The sequence below is a fragment of the Saimiri boliviensis genome, chromosome 1 (genome assembly GCF_048565385.1).
Source record: "Saimiri boliviensis isolate mSaiBol1 chromosome 1, mSaiBol1.pri, whole genome shotgun sequence".
Lineage (NCBI taxonomy): Eukaryota > Metazoa > Chordata > Mammalia > Primates > Cebidae > Saimiri > Saimiri boliviensis.
Genome location: NC_133449.1, coordinates 152,773,214 through 152,791,449, shown reverse-complemented (window position 1 = coordinate 152,791,449; position 18,236 = coordinate 152,773,214). Strand labels below are relative to the sequence as shown.

Genomic DNA, 18,236 nt, shown 5'->3' with positions numbered 1-18,236 from the left:
GGCAACCCAGAGAGACTACTGGAGGTCAGGAAGTGCATGAGGTCCCCACTGTTGCCATGGCAAACCACAGCAAGCTCTATGGGCTTAAGACAACACATACTCATGATCCTATCATTCTGTGAGTCAGAAGTCTCCCTGGGCTAAAGCCAAGGGCTGGTTCCTTCTGCAGGCTCTTGAGGGAGAGAGTCCAGAGTCCATTTCCTTGCCCTTTCCAGCTTCTAGAGGCATCCACATTCCTTGACTGGTGACCCCTTCCTCCACCTTCAAACCCAGCAGCAGAGAGCACCATGAGGTCTCTGGGTCTGACCCCAACCCCCCTGCCTGTGATTACACTGGGCCCACGTGGGTAATTTCCAATCATCTTTCCATCTCAAGATCCACAATTAACTCATGTTTCCAATGTCCCTTTGCTTTACCATGTTAAGTCTGGGACAGCTCTGGAAGCCATTATCCTACCTACCATGGGAAGGTAGTTTTAGTTTTGAGGCTATCTGAGGAAAGCGGGTTCCAGAAGAGAGAACAGCCAGTGCAAATGCCCAGAGGCAGACGCGTGCCTGGTGTGTTCAAGCCAGGAAGTGAGGCTGGCCGAAGTGGAGGAAACTAGGACGAGAGTGGGTGGCTGGGGCTGGGAGAGACTTTGACGTTGAACCAGAGGAAGATAGGAGCCATGGAGGGTCAATGAGCAGACTGACATGACCTAACATTCTTTTTTTTTTTTCACTTCTTTGAGATGGAGTCTCACTGCCATGCCCAGGCTGGAGTGCAATGGTGTGATCTCACTACAACCATCCCCTCCTAGATTCAAGCAATTCTGCCTTAGCCTCCTGAGACACTGGGATTACAGGCACCTGCCACCATGCCTGCTAATTTTTGTGTTTTTAGTAGGGATGGGGTTTCACCATATTGGCCAGGCTGGTCGAGAACTCCTAACCTCAAGTGATCCTCCCACCTTAGCCTCCCAAAGTGCTGGGGTTACAGGCATGAGCCACCATGCCCCAAGAGGGGCTAGACCCAGGGCACAATGGAGGCTGGCTGCACAGGCGTGTGGTCCCTTGGGGATATGTGGAGGGTCTCATGAAATAGGAAGGCAGGCAGGAGGGGGTGGGAGCTGAGGAGAGAGGAGGAAGGGTGAGCCCAAGAGAGGAACAATGGGACCCCTGAGGCCCCCTGGGGTCCATGGTCTGGGACTCTAAATGAGACTAGACAGAGGGTGGTTTTTTTTCCAGCTGTGTTTGGCTGCCCAGGTGCAGGCAGGGGGTTGGGTGCAGCCAGGTGAGCGTCACAGGTCCTGCCAGGAGATGATGATGAAGGGGAAATCAAGCCCAGGCCCTGAAATTGCAGCCAGCTGAGGGTACGCTTGGTGGCAGGGCGGAAAGATCATTGAGGAATCATCAGGACAGGCAGGTGGAGGCAGAGCAGGAGGCAAGGATGGCCCAGGGCTAGGCCAGGCCTGGAGAGCAACCATGAGTGGGGGTCTGGGGGAGCGGGTGTTTGAAGGGAGGGGATGCCAAGGTCACCAAGAACGGACCCCGGAGCAATGGAGAAGAGAGGTGCTGCAGCGGGTGCGGGGCTCACGCCCATTAATTCTAACACTTTGGGAGGCCAAAGCAGATGGATCACCTGAGGTCAGGAGTTCCTGACCAGCCTGAACAACATGATGAAACCCTGTCTCTACTAAAAATACAAAAATTAGCCGGGCGTGGTGGCACATGCCTGTAATCCCAGCTACTTCAGAAGCTGAGGCAGAATTGCTTGAACCTGGAAGGCCGAGGTTGCAGTGAGCTGAGATGGTGGCCTGAGTGACAGAGCAAGAGTTGGTCTCAAAAAAAAAAAAAAAAAAAAAAAAAAGAGAGTGGCTGGGAGTGTGAGCCGAAATCTTGGAAAGAGGGAGTCCGTGGATACCCACATGAGGCCAGGTGGGCAGCAGGTGACAGCTACCGTCCCAGAAGCCAGAGATTTCAGGATGACGGCATGAGAGAGGGAGGACGAGAAGGGTCCGGGTGGTGGCGAGAGCTGCTGTGGGGACCACAAGCGCCCAGCAGGCGGCGCCGGGTACTCAGAGGAGGAAAGACGGGGTGGGCCCCTCCCTGCAGTTCCGTCTGTGCTGGGCAGGGCCTGGGAATCTGCATTCCCCGCCGTGCCTGGAGGCTGCTGGTGGGGCTCTGAGGGCAAGGGGAGTGGTTGCTAAGCTGAGGTTGCAATGCCACCCTCCACAGCCAGGGCAGACAGCAGCTGCAGGAGGGTGCCTGGGGCTTTGCCATAGGAAGCTGGGTCAGGCGTGCTCTGACAGGGCCTGAGCTACATAAACCAGACTTCGGTCATGGGGCTGTAGGTCGTGCCAGGAACTCCGAAGAGCAAGCACGGGGCTGTGGGGGGGTCTCTTCCTTCCCCACCCCTTGTGGCTGTACCCATGGGTCTGGGTGGGGGGCCTGGGAAAGGTGGGACTTGGAAGGGGTGAGAAACAGCCTGCAATCAACACCAGCCAGTGACCAGGGACTGCTTGGGTTGTACGAGGTGGGGACCTGATGTCCCAGAGGCCTGCGCAGGGGAGGCAGGGGGTTCATGATTGGCAGTTGGGGGGAGCTTTACAGCTCTGACCCTCCAAAATCAGCATGGTGACATCATCAGGGCAACCTCCAGCCTTCAGAGGCCAAGACGAGGAGCCCCTGTCCTGGGGTACCTCCTTGAGATGCACGGAGCCCAAGTGCCTTTTTATTTTATATATTTTTTCTTTTTTCTTTCTTTTTTTCTTTCTGAGATGAAGTTTTGCTCTTGTTGCACAGTCTGGAGTACAGTGGCATGATCTCAGCTCAACACAACCTCCTGGATTTTCAAGCGATTCTCCTGCCTCAGCCTCCTGAGTAGCTGGGATTACAGGCATGCGCCACCACGTCTGGCTAATTTTTGTATTTTTAGTAGACACAGGGTTTCACCATGTTGGTCAGGCTGGTTTCAAACTCCCAACCTCAGGTGATCTGCCCATCTTGGCCTCCCAAAGTGCTGGAATTACAGGCGTGAGCCACCGCACCCAGCTTTTTAAATTTGAGATGGAGTCTCACTCTGTTGCCCAGGCTGAAGGGCAATGGCACGATCTCAGCTCGTTGCAACCTCCACCTCCTGAGTTCAAGTGATTCTCCCGCCTCAGCCTCCCGAGTAGCTAGGACTACAGGCACATGTCACCATACCCAGCTAATTTTTGTATTATTAGTAGAGATGGGTTTCTCCATGTTGCCCGAGCTGGTCTTAAACTTCTGACCTCAAGTGATCCACCCGCCTCAGCCTTCCAAAGTGCTGGGATTATAGGCATAAGCCACCACCCCCAGCCCTATTTTATTTTTGTTTATTATTAGATGAGGTCTCACTGTTTCCTAAGCTGGTCTCAAACTCCTGGCCTCAAGTGATCCTCCTGCCTTGGCCTCCCAAAGTGCTGGGAGTATAGGCATAAACCACCAAGCACAGCCCTTCTGTTTTTTTAAAAAATTTAAGAGGCCAGGCATGGTGGCTCATGCCTGTACTCTCAGCACTTTGGGAGGCCAAGGCAGGAGGATCACTTGAAGCCAGGAGTTCGAGAACAGCCTGGGCAACATGACGAAACCCTGTCTCTACTAAAAATACAAAAATTAGGCCGGGCGCGGTGGCTCAAGCCTGTAATCCCAGCACTTTGGGAGGCCGAGGCGGGTGGATCACGAGGTCAAGAGATCGAGACCATCCTGGTCAACATAGTGAAACCCCATCTCTACTAAAAATACAAAAAATTAGCTGGGCATGGTGGCACATGCCTGTAATCCCAGCTACTCAGGAGGCTGAGGCAGCAGAATTGCCTGAACCCAGGAGACGGAGGTTGCGGTGAGCCGAGATCGCGCCATTGCACTCCAGCCTGGGTAACGAGAGCGAAACTCCGTCTCAAAAAAAAAAAAAAAAAAAAATACAAAAATTAGCCCAGTGTGGTAGCACACACCTCTAATCCCACCTACTTGAAAGGCTAAGTGAGAGAATATTTTGAACCTGGGAGGCAGAGGTTGCACTGAGCTGAGACTGCACCACTGCACTCCAGTGTGGACAACAAAGCAAGACCGTTTCAAAAAAAAAAAATAAAAAAAATAAAAAAAAATTTCAGAGACAGGATCGTACTCTGTTATCCAGGCTGGAATGCAGTAGTGCAATCATGGCTTACTGCAGCCTGGAGCTCCTGGACTCAAGCGATCCTCCCCACTCAGGCTCCTGAGTAGCTGAGACTACAGGTGTGTGCCACCCACTTATCTAATTTTTTTTTTTTAAGAGATGGGGTCTCACTGTGTTGCCCAGACTAGTCTCAAACTCCTGGCCCCAAGCAATTCTTCCTGCTTGGCCTCCCCAAATGCTGGGATTACAGGTGTGAGCCACCACACCTGACCCCAAGCACCTCCTGGTGTGTCCAATTCTGGGCTTAGAGATGGGGCTGGCCTCAGAAGCAGGGGATCATTTGAGAATATTTGAGAAGGCTGAGGCTGGGTGGGTACATGGGCCCAGCGGCAGCAGCAAGACTTGCCCATCGGGTCTGACAGACACGAAGCTGGCCCTGGCCCTGGCCCTGGCCCTGGCCCCTGCTTTCTCTCTGACCCCAGGCCCAACAGGCAGGACTGGCTGAAGTCACATAACCTGGCCCCTGGCCCCTCTGAGCCTGTGGAAAGCTCTAGTTGCCCGAAATTGGGGGGTGGGGATCATGAGACCCAACGCCATTGCCTGCCCTACCCATCAGGCTTCCAGTCGTCCTCTGCCTTGCCTCTGCACCTCTGCCCAGGCAGTGCCGAGACCTAGAAGGCCCCTCCTCTCCCCACTCCATCTTGACAAAGCCTTCCTGCTTCGGCTCAGAGGCACCTCTTCCAGGAAGTTGGCCCTGATGACCCCAGTGGAAGGGAAGTTCTTTTAAACTGAAGTGCCCCACCCTAGCAGCCCCTCCCGGACCCCAAGCAACCTTGGGGTTCCTCAGGCACTCGCCTGGCAGAACGGAAGCAGGGGTGGGGGCTGCGGTCTGCCACCCTCCCTGAGCACCCAGCAATCCCTGTGGTTGCAGTTTTACTTTTCTATTTTGAAAACCCCATAAATGATCAGTAGTTTGGAAAGGGGTGCCTGGCTGAGCTGGTTTCGGGGAACCAGCTCCATGTTCCTGGTTTCGTGGAACATGGAGCCCCCGAAGTTGGCCAGGGCCCTTTCTGACCATCCCCTAATCTGGTGTGATGGTACTGTTGGTGGGTGGGACACAGCTGTCCCCAAAATGTACCTAGGGGAGGAATTAGTTCACCTCCCCTGCTGGGTGAGTCACCTTCCGGGGGGTGTGGTAGATGGAAGAAGTCAGACTGTCTCATTCTCCTAAGACCCTGCTGGGCCTGCTTCCCCTTTTGAGGGCAGGGAAACATCCCTTGGTCAACTTGGAAGAGGAAGGGGCCCAGATGCACTGGCTTGTGTCCCTCCCGAGATGTTCCCTGACCCCCAGCACACAGGGACTGCATTTACCTTTGCTCCCATTTCTCAGATGGAGAGGTCAAGGCCCCGGGAGTGGCTGGGCTTCCTCCCCACCCGACTTCTTGTTCCTCTGCTCTCCCCAATGCTCACCAACTCCTGACTCCCACCCCCTCCACACACAGGGACATTTGAAGATTAATGGGGGCTCCCTAAGCCCCAATGGGGGCCCCACAGCTATGTCCATGGGGCGCTCTGACCCCTGGGTCCAGGCATACCTCTGCCCCTGGGGTCCCACCAGCTCTGTGGGGAGGCGATGCCAGTTGCTGGGGTTGGGGGGCAGCGTTGGGGCCAGGGCAAAAGGCCCCAAGCCTCTGACTCACCAGGGCAGGAAGGAGGCCAGCAGCCTCTGCCCGCAACCTGTTCCATCGTGACTCCCGACCGCCCCACCCCGGAGTCTCCACTTCCGCGTTCAGAAGAGGGGCCTGCACTGTCCTGTGAGAAGCGGTGGGCACGTGGTGGGTGCTGAGGGAGGACCACAGCTGCCCAGACAGGGGTCAGGCTGTGTGATGGTGAGCAGCCCTCCATCCCTCCCACCAGCCCAGTCTCTGCCCACACCCCCTGGGCAGCTGCTCTGCTGACTCGGGCCCATCCAAGGCCAAGATGCAGTCACAGCCCTGCCAGCCATCCCCAAGGCCAGGGCAGCCCCCAGCCAGGCTGTGAGTAACGGGCCTCTGCAGGCCCATTCAGCAGCTCAGCACTCTCTGGAGGGGGCAGTGATAGGGAAGGGGAAGATACCCCCCACCCAGAGGCACTTTTCGCAGTGTGTTGTCTGTTTGGAGCCAAGCAGGGGGTGCAGAGGCAGCATGAAGGGCAACCTGGAGCCCCGGGGTCGGAGAGGGGGGATTGGGGTCAGGCCAGAGCAGGAACTTGCAGACTTGCAGAGGGCACAGCCAGGGCAGCGCCAGCCCAAGGGTGCAAGCCCCAGGGAGGGGGTGGGGGCTCAGAATGAAGAAGAGGAAGTGAGCCACCCAGGGCTGCCAGGAGGGTGAGCAGAGGGAATCCCCGCCGAGGCTGCAGCACCCCTCCCCTACTCAGTCACCCTCAAAGGCTGGATTTGAGGAAGGAAAAGCACCGCAGAGCTGCTGTGTTTAGACAACAAGGGTCTGGATCTCTGCAGGGGCTGAGACCAGCTGCAGTGGGGGCTCCACACTGCTCCTGCTCCCCAGGACTCCTCCCACCACCTAGAGTTGGGGTTGGGACCTGGGGCCACCTCCCAGGAGAGGCGGATGCAGCGTAACCAGCTGTGGGGTGGCTGGACCCATGGCTGGCCTGGCTTGGAGCCTGAGAGCCTCCCCAGCCCAAGAGCATGACTGCCAGGCCTTGGGCCGTCAGCTGCTCCATGCCTCGGTTTCCCCAACTGCAACATGAGGTGATGACATGGACTCTGCAAGCTTGTGGTAGGAGTGAAGTTGGATAAGGAGGTCCCAGGCCCAGTCACAGGAGTCACTGTCCTCATGCAAGGGCTGTCCTCCCCAGTGTCCAGGCCAGAGCCTTGGGGTCGCTCTCTCGGCTGGGACCTAGAGTCCCCAGCATCTTAGACCTGTTCCTCTGGGAAGTGCAGGGCACACCCTACAGTGACCACCCTGAGCGTGGGCAGGCTGCACCTGCAGGCAGCGGTGGGCCGCTATTTCGACACCAGGTTTTCTTCCGAAATAGTTGTCTCAAAGGGCTTCCTATCTACCTGCTCCATGCAGTGTGCCCAAGGCCATGCTTCCCCTTCACCTGTATGTCCCCCACCTCAACCCCTGGCTGCCCTGGGACTCGGGTCCCACCTCCATCCAAGACCAGGACCCCTAGGGTTGCTGCAAAGAGCACCTTTATTTACAGCAAAAGGACGTCACCATAGCAACAACACTTGAATTCCCTGAGAACTTTTCCCTTATTCGCTTTCCTAGCTATGTCTTTGCAAAGAGAAAAACAACAGAAAACACACCCCCTCACGGGACAGGTGAGCCACGCTGGCCCAGTGGGGAGGTGGCAGCTACGCAGGAGGAGGGCAGGGATGGGAGGTTCCAGATGCTGGAACGCATAAATACACAGTGCCAGACAGTCCCCCTTCAGCTTTAAAAATAAAGATGACCCCGAGTTTGGCTTCTGTTTTTTCTGATCCACAGAAAAGATAAGATTAAAAAAAGACCCTCCCCCACCCCACCCCCACCCCCCAAGCAGAAAACAAGAACACTCTACTTTTTACCCACTCCCTTTCAAAAAATGACACAGTAAAAAAATACTGTCACAATATTTACAGACACGCCCATTGTGAGCGACTTGCTCTCTACTTTGGAGAGGAGTCCAAATGCTCAGCTCTGACTCACCCGTCCTGGGGAGGCAAAGGGAAGACCTCTGAGGGGGCCTGGAAGACTCCCCACCCAAAAGTGGGCGCAGGGAGCCACTGTTCGCCCAGCTGGGGGCAGCTAGCCCCTGGGGGCTTTCTGGGGCCCCTGGAACCGGGCAGTGGCTGTTGTTACTCTGAGCCACAGGGCCCAGGCCCGGAGGAAGGAGACTGAGTCATGCACCCTGAGACCCAGCCTCCCCTGCAATGAGCATGGCTCAGTGAGTTGTACTTGGGGCTACGACACTGGAGCCAGGATTTCAGGGCACGGGTGCTCCCAGCACAGGGCTTGTGCTCAGCAGGAAGAGAAAGGTACCTACACATCCCTGCAAAGTAGCCCAGAGCCCTGGAGCTGCAGAAAGATCCAAAAATCCTAACCGAACTGCCCTCAGAGTGGCCTCCGACACACAAATCCTTCCTCCAAGCAGGCCCTGCAGCCCACTGGCCCTTGGAGCAGAAGCACATACATGGTGCTTGTGACTGCCCCTCCGCACAGCAGAACTGCCCAGCAGCCTGCTACCTGGGTGGGCATGCAGTACGCCCACGCACATGCACAGGCACAGCCCTGGGGGCGCCTCGAATGCCGAGGCCAGGGCAGTGCAACAGGGTCCCCAGGCCCTTTGGATACCAGGGGCGCCCAGGGATTGGGTCTCAGCCGTGGCCGCTAGAAGATGGCAGTGCGGGGACACCAGGGTGTGTCCGGGTACAGGTGGCAGTGGATGGAGCGGAACCTGTGGGGACAGAGCAGGGGCTGAGCACTCATTTGCAGTCCCATAGCATGGGGGGAACCACCCCAAGCAAGCAAGACTTGAGGGGTACTTCTGTGTAGTCACGCAGCTTAGAGACCCCGCTCCAGCTCTGCAAGGCCCGCTGACGCCCCTAGGCCACCCTATGCAAGCCCATCTGGGCCGGGGTTTCCTCACCTGGATGGGTCTGCCTCCACCGAGAAGGGGCCCTTCATGTGGACAGCATTCCGCTTATTTTCAAACATGCCGTAGCTCAGGGTCACCTGTGAGGAAGGGGCAGAGTGATGCCAGGAAGGCTCCCACATCCCCAGGCCCTGCCCAAGGCTAGCCACATAGCCCTGAGTGAGGCGACAGCCCTGCCTTGGCCTCCCTTGGACCTGGAGGGACACTTGCCCTGTATACCCTGGGAATAACGTCCCAAACTGGGGACCAGAGGGGGCTGACCACATCACCAGCATGGACAAATACACGCCCAGGTTCAGGAAAAGACCCGAAAGGCACACAATAGGTGCATCGCAGTGAACAGACGGCAGGGAAACAACACACCACTGACAGCGTCCACGCGCCTGGTGACATGGGGCGCTGCCTGGCCTTCCCTTTTAGAACAGTGCCCCACCCCACTGCGCCCCACTCCGCAGCCACACGTCCCTCCCTGTGCTCTCCGGGCCCGGAGGATGCTGTACCTGCTCATGGAGCTCCGAGGTGGGCACCTGCTGCAGGTTCTCCAGGTGGGAGTGGAAGAGGCCGCTGCGGATAAGGGGCACGCCCAGCAGGGCCTCCACAATGTAGCCGATGGTACAGTCATCAGGCAGCCGGATCCGCTCAGCCGTGCTCATGAAGTGACCCCCGCTGCAGGAGGGAAGGGTCCAGACCAGTGAGCAGAGGCAGGAGCTGCCTGCTGGGAGCTGGGGAGGCCCTACCAGGCAAAGTCACTGCACTCAGAGCAGAGCTCTGAGGAGAGCTCTGGGCTGCTGCAGCTCCCTCCGCCTCCCCTGGCCACAGCTACAATGTACTCCCTATACGCCTCCGTGGCTCTCTGTGGCAGGAATCTGGGTGCAGGAAGGAGTCCCAGAGGACGGTGCCTGGGGTGCTCACTGCCCCAGTGCCTGCTCTGCCCGGGTCGGGCTTGGGAGTAGTCGCTGTAAACACATCTGCCCTCTGAAGCCCAGAAGGAAGTGGAAGATAGGAGGTGAGCAGTGCCACGCAGGAGGCTGGGGACACCCTGTGACTGGGAACATGAACCAAGCCAGGCCCCACAGTCGGGGGGCGGGAGCCTGGGACTCACCTGGCCCAGGGGCTCATCTTCAGAGCCAGCCCACGGCTGATGCAGAAGCCAGCGCCACCCGTGGCAAACCAGAAGTGGACGGGACGCTGGGGGAGGGGAGAAAGTGTCCTGAGACCTGGCTGCTACTGCCCCTCCCTACTCCGGGTGTGCACCCCTGGGGCATGGGGGACTGGGAGAGGGCAGGCACTCACCACCTTGTTCTCACTGACTCGCTCCGTGGCCTGGATGGGCCGGTCCAGGCTGGGCTTGCCGATGTAGACGTCCCTCGTGTGCGGGTAGCTGGCCAGCAGCCTCAGCAGGGCCCGCATGTTGACGTAGTTATCATCGTCCACGTGGCAGAACCACCTGAGGGCAAGGCAGGGCCATCGGGAAAGGGCATGCCAGGGCGGGCGCTGCCAGGCTCGGGTGGGGAGGTGGGGGTCCCCTGGGGCCACACTCACTTCCTGCCGGACTCGATGAAGCGGTCGTACTCCACAGCCATCTTGCAGGACAGCGCCTGGCGGCTGTGAGCAGCCGAGCAGTTCGTGATGACCACGTTGTCTGTGGACAGGGGAGCGGCTGTGAGTGGGTCTGAGCCAGCTCCCAGAGAGGGTCCTGGCCTTGGGGACACAGCAGGGCCCAGGGGCTTGAGAAAAGTCCCTTGGTTCAAGCCAGGCCCAGCCATAGCCTCCCCTACTCTAGCTCCGCGCTCAGGCCTGCGGACCCTCCTCCAGCCCAGCCCCCTCCAGGGCAGCTCCGCCCCCATCCATTCAGGCAGCTTTTTCCCAGCACCCGCCACCTGTTGCCGCTGCCTGGGCTCAAAGGGACCGGGGGGCTGAATGGGCTTCATTTGCATGAGAATTGGGGGGCCCGAGTGGTGGGGCGGGGTGTGGAGCAAACCCCGTGAGTAAACGGTCCTCCTCGTCCTGCCCTCTGTGACCTCTTGGCCCAGAGGAGGGGGGAAGCTGGAGGCGGAGGGTTCCGATTCTGAAGGAGGCCCGGGCCCCCTCCCGCCCCAAGTCCAGGGCTCACCAGTGTGCCTGGCCAAGGCCTCATCTTCCCCGTCTGTGAAGATGAACGTCTGGAAGGAGAAAATTGGCCTTAAGCAGACAGCCCTGCACCTTCACCCCCAGGCCATCTGCAGGGTGGGGTTGGATGGGACACCCTGGAGTCGCTGCAGCTACAGCTCGGTCACACTGACTTCCAACCTTCTCCAGGCCTTGGTTTGCCCACTCGTGCAGCGCCAACAGGGCCAGGGCTCACGCCTTCACTTGCCCTAGGGGTGGGGGTGAGGGCCTCGCTCCCCAGCCTCAACAGCTGCGCCCAAGGCCATGCAGGCGCAGTGAGGCACGAGCCAGGTGGTGAGCCTCCCCCGCCCGCCAGGTAACCGGCTCCCAGCCGGCCCCATGCACCTGGCGGGGCACACACCCTTATTGACACAGCGCCCAGCCTGCCACTTGGAGGCTGCTGGAAAGGCTGGCGGGGGCGGGGGGGGGGGGACAGGCAGAGTGGCAGGGAGGGACAGGCAGAGGAGGTCGGCTTTGGGAAGCCAAGTCTCAATCACTTGGGGTTGGGGACAAAGGCCTTCCCTGGGCGGCTGCCAAGCCCTGGCGGACAAAGGGCCCAGAGGGAGGATGAATCACCAGGCATTGTCCGCCAGCTTTGTCCTGGGCCGGCGGGCGAGGGGCGCCGGGCCGGCCTTAACTCGGCCGAGTTAAGTGGAGTGGCCGAGCCGCCCATTACCATACAGCTGGCCTGGTTAACCGGGCCGGGCTGGGCACGAGGTCCCACGGGCAGGGTGCAGCCACCAGCACTGCAGCTCCCCTTTGAGCCAGCACCCCCAGCCTGGGTGACCTGCTGGACAGGTTACCCACTCTGAGCCAAAGCAGCCCCCAAGTTCAGTCAGCAGGGTTGTGGCAGGAAACCTCAGGTGTCCCCAGCCCCCGGGCCGAGGGCCCCCAGTACCCATGCAGCCCAGCACCCCTCCCGCTGCTCAGGCGAGGAAACCCAGGCTTGCCCAAGGCCACAGCCCACCTGTGCCAGCATGTGGGCACCCCCTGCCAGGAGTGCTCTGCGGAAGAGGAGGGGGCCACTGGGGCGGGGCCAGGAGGTGCCAGCGCCCGCCAGGGCCTGCCAGCACACGGGGAGGAATGTTCCTTCCTCTGCCTGGCCCGCCCAGCACGTGCCGCCTGGCGCACCCTGGTATGGCTGAGTGCAAAACCCAGGGTATATGGGCAATGCTCTGACCAAGGGGCAATCCCCGCATACCCACCCCATCTCAGTTTCCTTCCCTGTACACACAGGCCCCACAGAGGCCCTGGAGCACGTTGGTGGCCTCAGATCCTTGTCCAGCCTGACCCAGCCTTAGGCACACACTTCTTGGGTGAGGCCCAGAGCTAAGGGGGTGGCAGGCTGGGTCTCCACCTCTCCAAGCATGCACTCCTCCTGCAGCACCCATAGACACCCCAGGGCAGCCACAGGCACAGACTCGCACCCAGCCCCTTGGCCTCCCCAGCATCTCAGCCCAGGAATGCCGTGGGAGGCGGAGGGCCAGCCCCTGCAGACGCTCTGCTTCGCCGCTGGGTTAAAAGGAAAATGCTTTCTTAATGAGATCAAGGCAGGCCTGTTCTCCCGAGATTTGGTGGTGCCCTAAAAACCCAGCCCAAGGCTACGGAGATTAAAGTCACCTTTGTTCAGCTCAGGGAGCAGGGAGGCCTCTAGGAAAACAGCATCTGAGAAGGCGGGGCTGAGGGGTGCGGGGGGTGCCGGGCCTCCTGTCTCCCCACACCTGAGCCATCAGGAGAAGAGGAAAAAGGCTATAGGCCTCACCCACCGCTCAGAGACTCAGTTCCTCTTCTGTAAGTTGGGCATAACAAGTGCAGAGATCGATTCTCTCCCTGATAGCCTGGGAGGTGCGTGCCATTACCAGCTAAGGCACAAGTGGGGAAACTGAGGCCCAGGGAGGTGCAGGCACTAGACTGAGGTCATACCCTGGGGCCGAGGTGGGGTAGCCTGCTAGATCAGCCAGCCACTGCCCTCCAGGGACCCAGACACCCCAGTGCCACCTAACTTCCCAGTTGAAGACGGGGCTGTAGGAGGAAGAGTCGGGTGGATGAGGGTGGACGGGGGCGGGGGCCGGGGGACACCCACAGGAAGCGGCATTGTTCCTGGAGCCGCAATTCAAAGAAACACAGGATGCCAAGTTCTCCCCAGCAATTGTGGCCGCTGTGGTGGCAGAGCAGCAGCCTGGCTGCTCCTGGGAGGGGCGGGGAACCTCTGGGCCAAAGGCCAGGCTCTTCATCCTGGACTCCAGGCCCGTCTTGGTGTGGCCCCTGCTGACCAACTGACCCTCCCCCCAGCCACCACTCCAGTTGCTAGAAGTTTCCTGCACAACCCCCATGCTGTGGTCACCATGCCCAGATGGAGTGCCCTTTCTGGGCACTTTTTTAGTCTTAGTCCTGCTCAATGGTGCCTCCTCCAGGAAGTTTCCCGCCTTCCCTCCCTCCCCCGACATGTAGGTCAGATGCCCACTGTTGCCTCACACGGCCTCCCAGGAGTTCCTCCCCCCGCTTCCCCCCGAAGCCACACAGCCCTGACATCTATGTCCTCCATCAGCCGGGTCTGAGTCATCCCATGCAGGGCTGGGAGAGGGGGCCCTTCTGTGCATTTCCAGGACCCCTGCCCATCACCCACCACAACGGGGGCTTTGCTTGCTGTGTGCTGGTGAACTGATGCTGGGGGCAGATCCAACCTGTATCCAGGTAGGGTGACCCTCCAATAGGGACCTCAGGGCTCAAGGGAGTGCTGGCCCCTACCTTGAGGCTGAGTGCCGCATGGCTCACTCCATGCCTGCAGGCTTTGCCAGTCTCTACACTACGCTCCTGGAAGGGCCATGTTCCCCCATTTCAGAGATGAAAGTGAGGGTCTGAGAGGCCCTAGGTCTTGCTCAGGACCACATGGCCCAGCTGGGACTGATACCTGAGACCCTCCGACCACAGCCCCTCTGCTGAAGAAAGGCCTCAGATTCCAAGAGGAGAGGTGCTCAGAGCTGAAGGAAGCCCAGAGTGGGGCTGAAGGATGCCCAGGGTCACACAGCAGGAAGGCTGAGTGCTGGGGGTGGGGGAGACAGGCTCAGGGATGGTGCCCTAAAAGGGCTGTCAGTAAGAGATGCTGGGGGGGGCCCTCTGGCCCCCTCATCACCAGGCAACCTGAGTGGCCAGCACGCCACCGGCGGTTCCCACGGAGCGCGTAGCTGCACACAAGGGGCCCGACGCCTTTCTCGCTGGAGAAAGGGGCTTTGTTACCTTGCCCAAGGGGCCAGCGTGAGAGCCACCCAGCGCTGGGAATCCTAACGGCCCGGCCGCCAAACAAAACCCACGGCCCCCGCCGCCCCCTCCCCCCGGCCCGCTGAGCCCCTGGGAATGGGACGCTGTGTTCCCAGGAGGCTGCCATGGGGTTCCCAGGGCCCCTTCCCCAGGACAAGAACAGAGAGGACCCTGCCCACCCCGGTCCCCATCATGACCTCACCAGGCCCTGCTCCCACCCCACCATGGTGCCCCAAAACAGGGCAGCGCCAGGCCAGAAGGCCTTGGTCTCCAGGATTTGAGCAGGGGGAAAGGCGTGTGGGGTCTTCCCTGAGCCCCAACCCTCACAGCAAATGCTTCTGCACCTCCCAGCCCAGGGATGTCCTCCCACTCGCCCATTGCAAGCCCCACACTGTCCCCATCCCGCCTCAGCTCAACCGTCCTGCTGTGGCCTCGAGGGAAATTTTCAAAGTGGGGTATGTCTTAATTATGTGTATGTAAGAAACTGATGTGCCGTGCACAAGGTTGCAGGCCTCAGAGACTCTCCTGCACTGTGGGGGGTGGGTCTCCACACAGACCCCCAAACCTGGGGCTCTTTGAGATGTACACCCCAGGGCCCCACCAAGCAGCAATGACTTGTCCCCCCACCCCTGCACCTTAACACTGTGACAAGGAAGAGGCCCAGGGTTCAGAACCCCCCACTTCTCTAAAGGAAGAGTCTTTCTCCCCAGGAAGGGATCTGAGCTGAGGGTGGGTCCGAACAAATAGTGCTTCGGGAAGTTTAAGGACATAACGCTATATGAATGAGCTCCGGTGTTTCGGGGTGAGAAGTATCACAGGGCACCAACCCCAAGCACTGGAGACTGGCGTAGGGTCCTGCAGCCGTCGAGGACTCTGGAGCCGGACTGGGGGCGGGACCCCGGGGACAGTCACACAACTGTAACGGGAGAGTGGCCCCAGCAAGCACACTGGGCTGCGCGGATGTGCACTGGCGTCACCGCCCACAGACAGCCCCAGTGGCTGGATGGGGATGCAGCCTGGCCCCCATGGGACGCTGCCACCAGCTGGGCCAGACGGTGGGTCCCCACCCCGCCCGCCCGCCCGCCTGCCCGTCCAGGCCGCGGGGGGCTCACCATCTCCTTGTGGCGCGAGATCCAGGTCTCCAGCAACAGGTCGAGACGCGCGCGGTGGAACTTTTTGGTGGTCTTGACAGCGATGAAGACGTCTCGGGGCGCGAGCGGCTCGGCCAGGGGACGCGGGTGGCCGTCGGCGGGGCGGGGGACGGCCCCAGGCGGCGGACCCGCGTCTCTGCGCGCGCGGGTGAGCAGGCTGAAGTACTCGGACAGACTGTGCACCTCGCGGGCCAGCGCCCCGGGCCCCGCCACCCGCGCCGCCCCCATCACCGGCGCCGCCAGGGCCGCCCCCGCGGGGCCCGCCAGGCTGCGCAGCGCTCGTCGGCCGCGCTCGGCGGGCAGCGGCGGCGGCGGCGGGTCGGCGGTGAGCACCAGCAGGCAGGCGAGCAGCGCGCCCGCCAGCGCCAGCAGCAGGCGCCGGCCGCAGCGCTTGAGCATGGTGGGGTGGCGGCCGCGCGGCGCGCCCTGCCCTGTGCGCCTCCCGTGCACCGCGCGCAGGCCCCCGGCTCAGGCGGCGCAGTCCGGCGGCTCAGCGCCCGCGCGCCAGCTTCTTAAACCTCCCCGCCCCTGCCCCGCCCCCGAGCGCTCATTGGCTCCCGGGCTCAGAGGCGGGGCCTCGCGCCAGTCGCCTCTCCAGGCCCGCAGACCCACGTGGGGCCGCTGTCCCGAGCTGGGAACTGCCCCGCGGGCTCAGCGGCCTCGCCCCCTGCGCGCACGTGCACGCCCCTCCCCCTACCCCCCGGGTAGCCCCTGCAGGCCGCCGAGGTGTTTGGGGGATTCGGGACGGGCCAGCGCCAGTGGCCCTAAAGGGGAAACCCAGCCTGGCCAGCGCCGGCCGGGGACGCCCCGGGCGTCCGGCACGGGAGGGGCGCACCCTTGGCGCAGCGCGTAGCGTGCTGGGACCCCGGCTCCGGGCTCCGACGCACCGCGGGGGATATCCCACTTCCTCGCTGTGTGCTTCGCCTCCTGAGCCCAGCCTCCTCCCCACTGGGACGGGGCAGGCCCTGCAAACGCGGTGGCGTCGTGTCTTCTGGAGCGCTCGGTTCAGGGGAGCCGTTATTTGTACAGAGCAAGAGCTTACTATCACCTGTGCCGCAGGTGGGTACAAGATGTTCTAGCGAGAAAGCACCAGAATCAAATTCCATTCTTTCTTCCCGGGCTAATTTCCTCTAGTCCCTGGCCTCCGTCGGGCAGGTCGGTTCCCCGAAATCCTCAGGCGCCCCGTGGTGAGGTGGAACGAAGGCCTCGCAGGATGAAAGGCCGCCTTCTGTTCCATTTGGTCTCCCTGCGCTCGAGCCAGATGCGGCCCAGCTGTGCGCCCTCTCCGACCCGCCTCCCCGGCACACGGCCCCTACCCCCGGCCCTTCCCACGGGCCCAGGCCCGCCCCTTGCACGAGCGGGGGCGGCAGGAATGCGCGCCGGCAGCGGAGGGCGTGGGGCGAGGGGCCCGGAAGTGGCCAAGGGTCCCCGAGCAGGGTGTGAGCCCCCTGCCCGCCAAGTCCTCCGGAAGCATGGACCGGGGCGGCTCTGCGCGTGGCTGAGCCTCCTTCCGGTGCCCTCCTAAGCAGGGTCTCTATGACCACCACGACCACCACCGCCACCACTCTGGCTAAACTGCTCCCCTCGGGCGCTGACAGTTATATTCACCCCTGAGATGGGATTTTACATTATTTAAACGTCTCTTGGAGCCCCTCTCCTTTCCTCTACCTGATTGTCAGCCGCAAGACAGCAGCAACCTCGTATCATCCCGACCTGGAACAGGTTTTGGGACATAGTAGGTGCTCTGTAAAAAGTCACTGGATAAATGTCTGGCCCCACTGTCAGACCCCCTCTGAAGGCATTGTAGCCCATTTGCTCTTAGGGCCCGTGGGGGGGCACCCCTAGCCCCTGTGCCGGCTGGGCAGTGTGGGGGATGGGGGTTCCCAGGCCTCTTCCTGGCCCCAGGTAATTAGCAGGCACCACCTCTGAAGGCAGATGCCCGAGCAGATGGTGCTGGCTGTGCCCAAGTGACAAGTCTCCCATGGCTTCACCTCCTGCCATAAACCGTCCCCCCCACCCCGGATCAGCCAGACCCTAGCCCTGGAGCCTCCAGGCAGTTGGAGAGGCTTGAGGGTAAGCCGGAAAGAAAAGGACCCAGTGACTGGGTTGGCTGCCCCAACAAAGTCAGCTGAGCCCCAGCCCAGCCCCAGGCTTGGGTCTGAGGGGTCTCTATGCCCCCCGCTTGCTTCAGCCCCACCACTGACTTCAGCCTCTCCCAAATCTTAACTGTTTCAGAGACAGCCTCATCCACCCCCATCATCTCTTCCCTGGATGGCTTGGGCACTCTCCACCACCGTCCCACCCAGTCCTACCCTACCCGCTTTGTTTGTTCTCCATGCAGCAGCCAGACGACTCTGACCATAACCGCTCACACACCCACATGAAGAGCAAAACCCTCCATGGCTCTCCATTGCCTGAGTTCAAGTTCTGCCTGGTCTCCATGCACCTCATGACTTAGTACCAGCTCCGTTTCTTGAGGCCCAATCCCTCCTCATTCCCCAGCAGCCAAGCATGGCCAAGCCTCTGAATCTTTGCATGGGCTCTGCTCTATACCTGGACTTCATGTCAGTAGCACTGATGGTGGGTGCCATGCCACCCTGCACCCCACCTGATAAGGTGCTGTAAGTCAATGTCTCCATAGTTCCCAGGCCAGGGGGTGGGACTTCCTGCCCTAAGCCCTCCACCACCCCTGCTCCCCAGCTCTCCCTGACTGCGGTGTCTTTGACCCAGCAGGTTGTGGGAGCAATGTGCCCATTGTACAGAAAGCAAGGGGGATATTGTGCGAAGGGAGTGACTATACAGAGGTGGATGGCCCAGCCTGGCAGGGGCCCATGCATAGAGCTGGGTAGCAGGAGTTCCCATGTCTCTGTAGCCAGGCATGGGAGGAGTGGAGGACCTGATTCGCTGCCTGTCTGG

General features: G+C 60.6%; 1 protein-coding gene across 1 annotated transcript; it reads right to left on the bottom strand.

Moving 5' to 3' along the window:
* Positions 1–7,301: 7,301 nt before the first annotated feature.
* LFNG (LFNG O-fucosylpeptide 3-beta-N-acetylglucosaminyltransferase) lies at positions 7,302–15,807 on the bottom strand. Its single transcript, XM_039471934.1, has 8 exons — positions 15,282–15,807; positions 10,877–10,925; positions 10,306–10,405; positions 10,057–10,210; positions 9,866–9,951; positions 9,264–9,429; positions 8,758–8,843; positions 7,302–8,565 (listed from the first exon to the last, which is right to left on the bottom strand). Exons 1-8 carry the CDS (start codon positions 15,717–15,719, stop codon positions 8,499–8,501), a joined length of 1,146 nt encoding a protein of 381 aa, XP_039327868.1. The 5' UTR covers positions 15,720–15,807; the 3' UTR covers positions 7,302–8,498.
* Between the last annotated feature and the right edge of the window lie 2,429 nt (positions 15,808–18,236).

What these genes read in the sequence shown, in the direction of transcription:
- LFNG (XM_039471934.1), bottom strand. Translation starts at nt 15,719, where the DNA reads ATGCTCAAGCGCTGCGGCCGGCGCCTGCTGCTGGCGCTGGCGGGCGCG. An exon ending in TCTCGCGCCACAAGGAGATG is followed by an intron (nt 10,926 to 15,281) that starts GTGAGCCCCCCG and finishes TTCTCCTTCCAG; the next exon opens with ACGTTCATCTTCACAGACGG. An exon ending in TTCATCGAGTCCGGCAGGAA is followed by an intron (nt 10,211 to 10,305) that starts GTGAGTGTGGCC and finishes CCTTGCCCTCAG; the next exon opens with GTGGTTCTGCCACGTGGACG.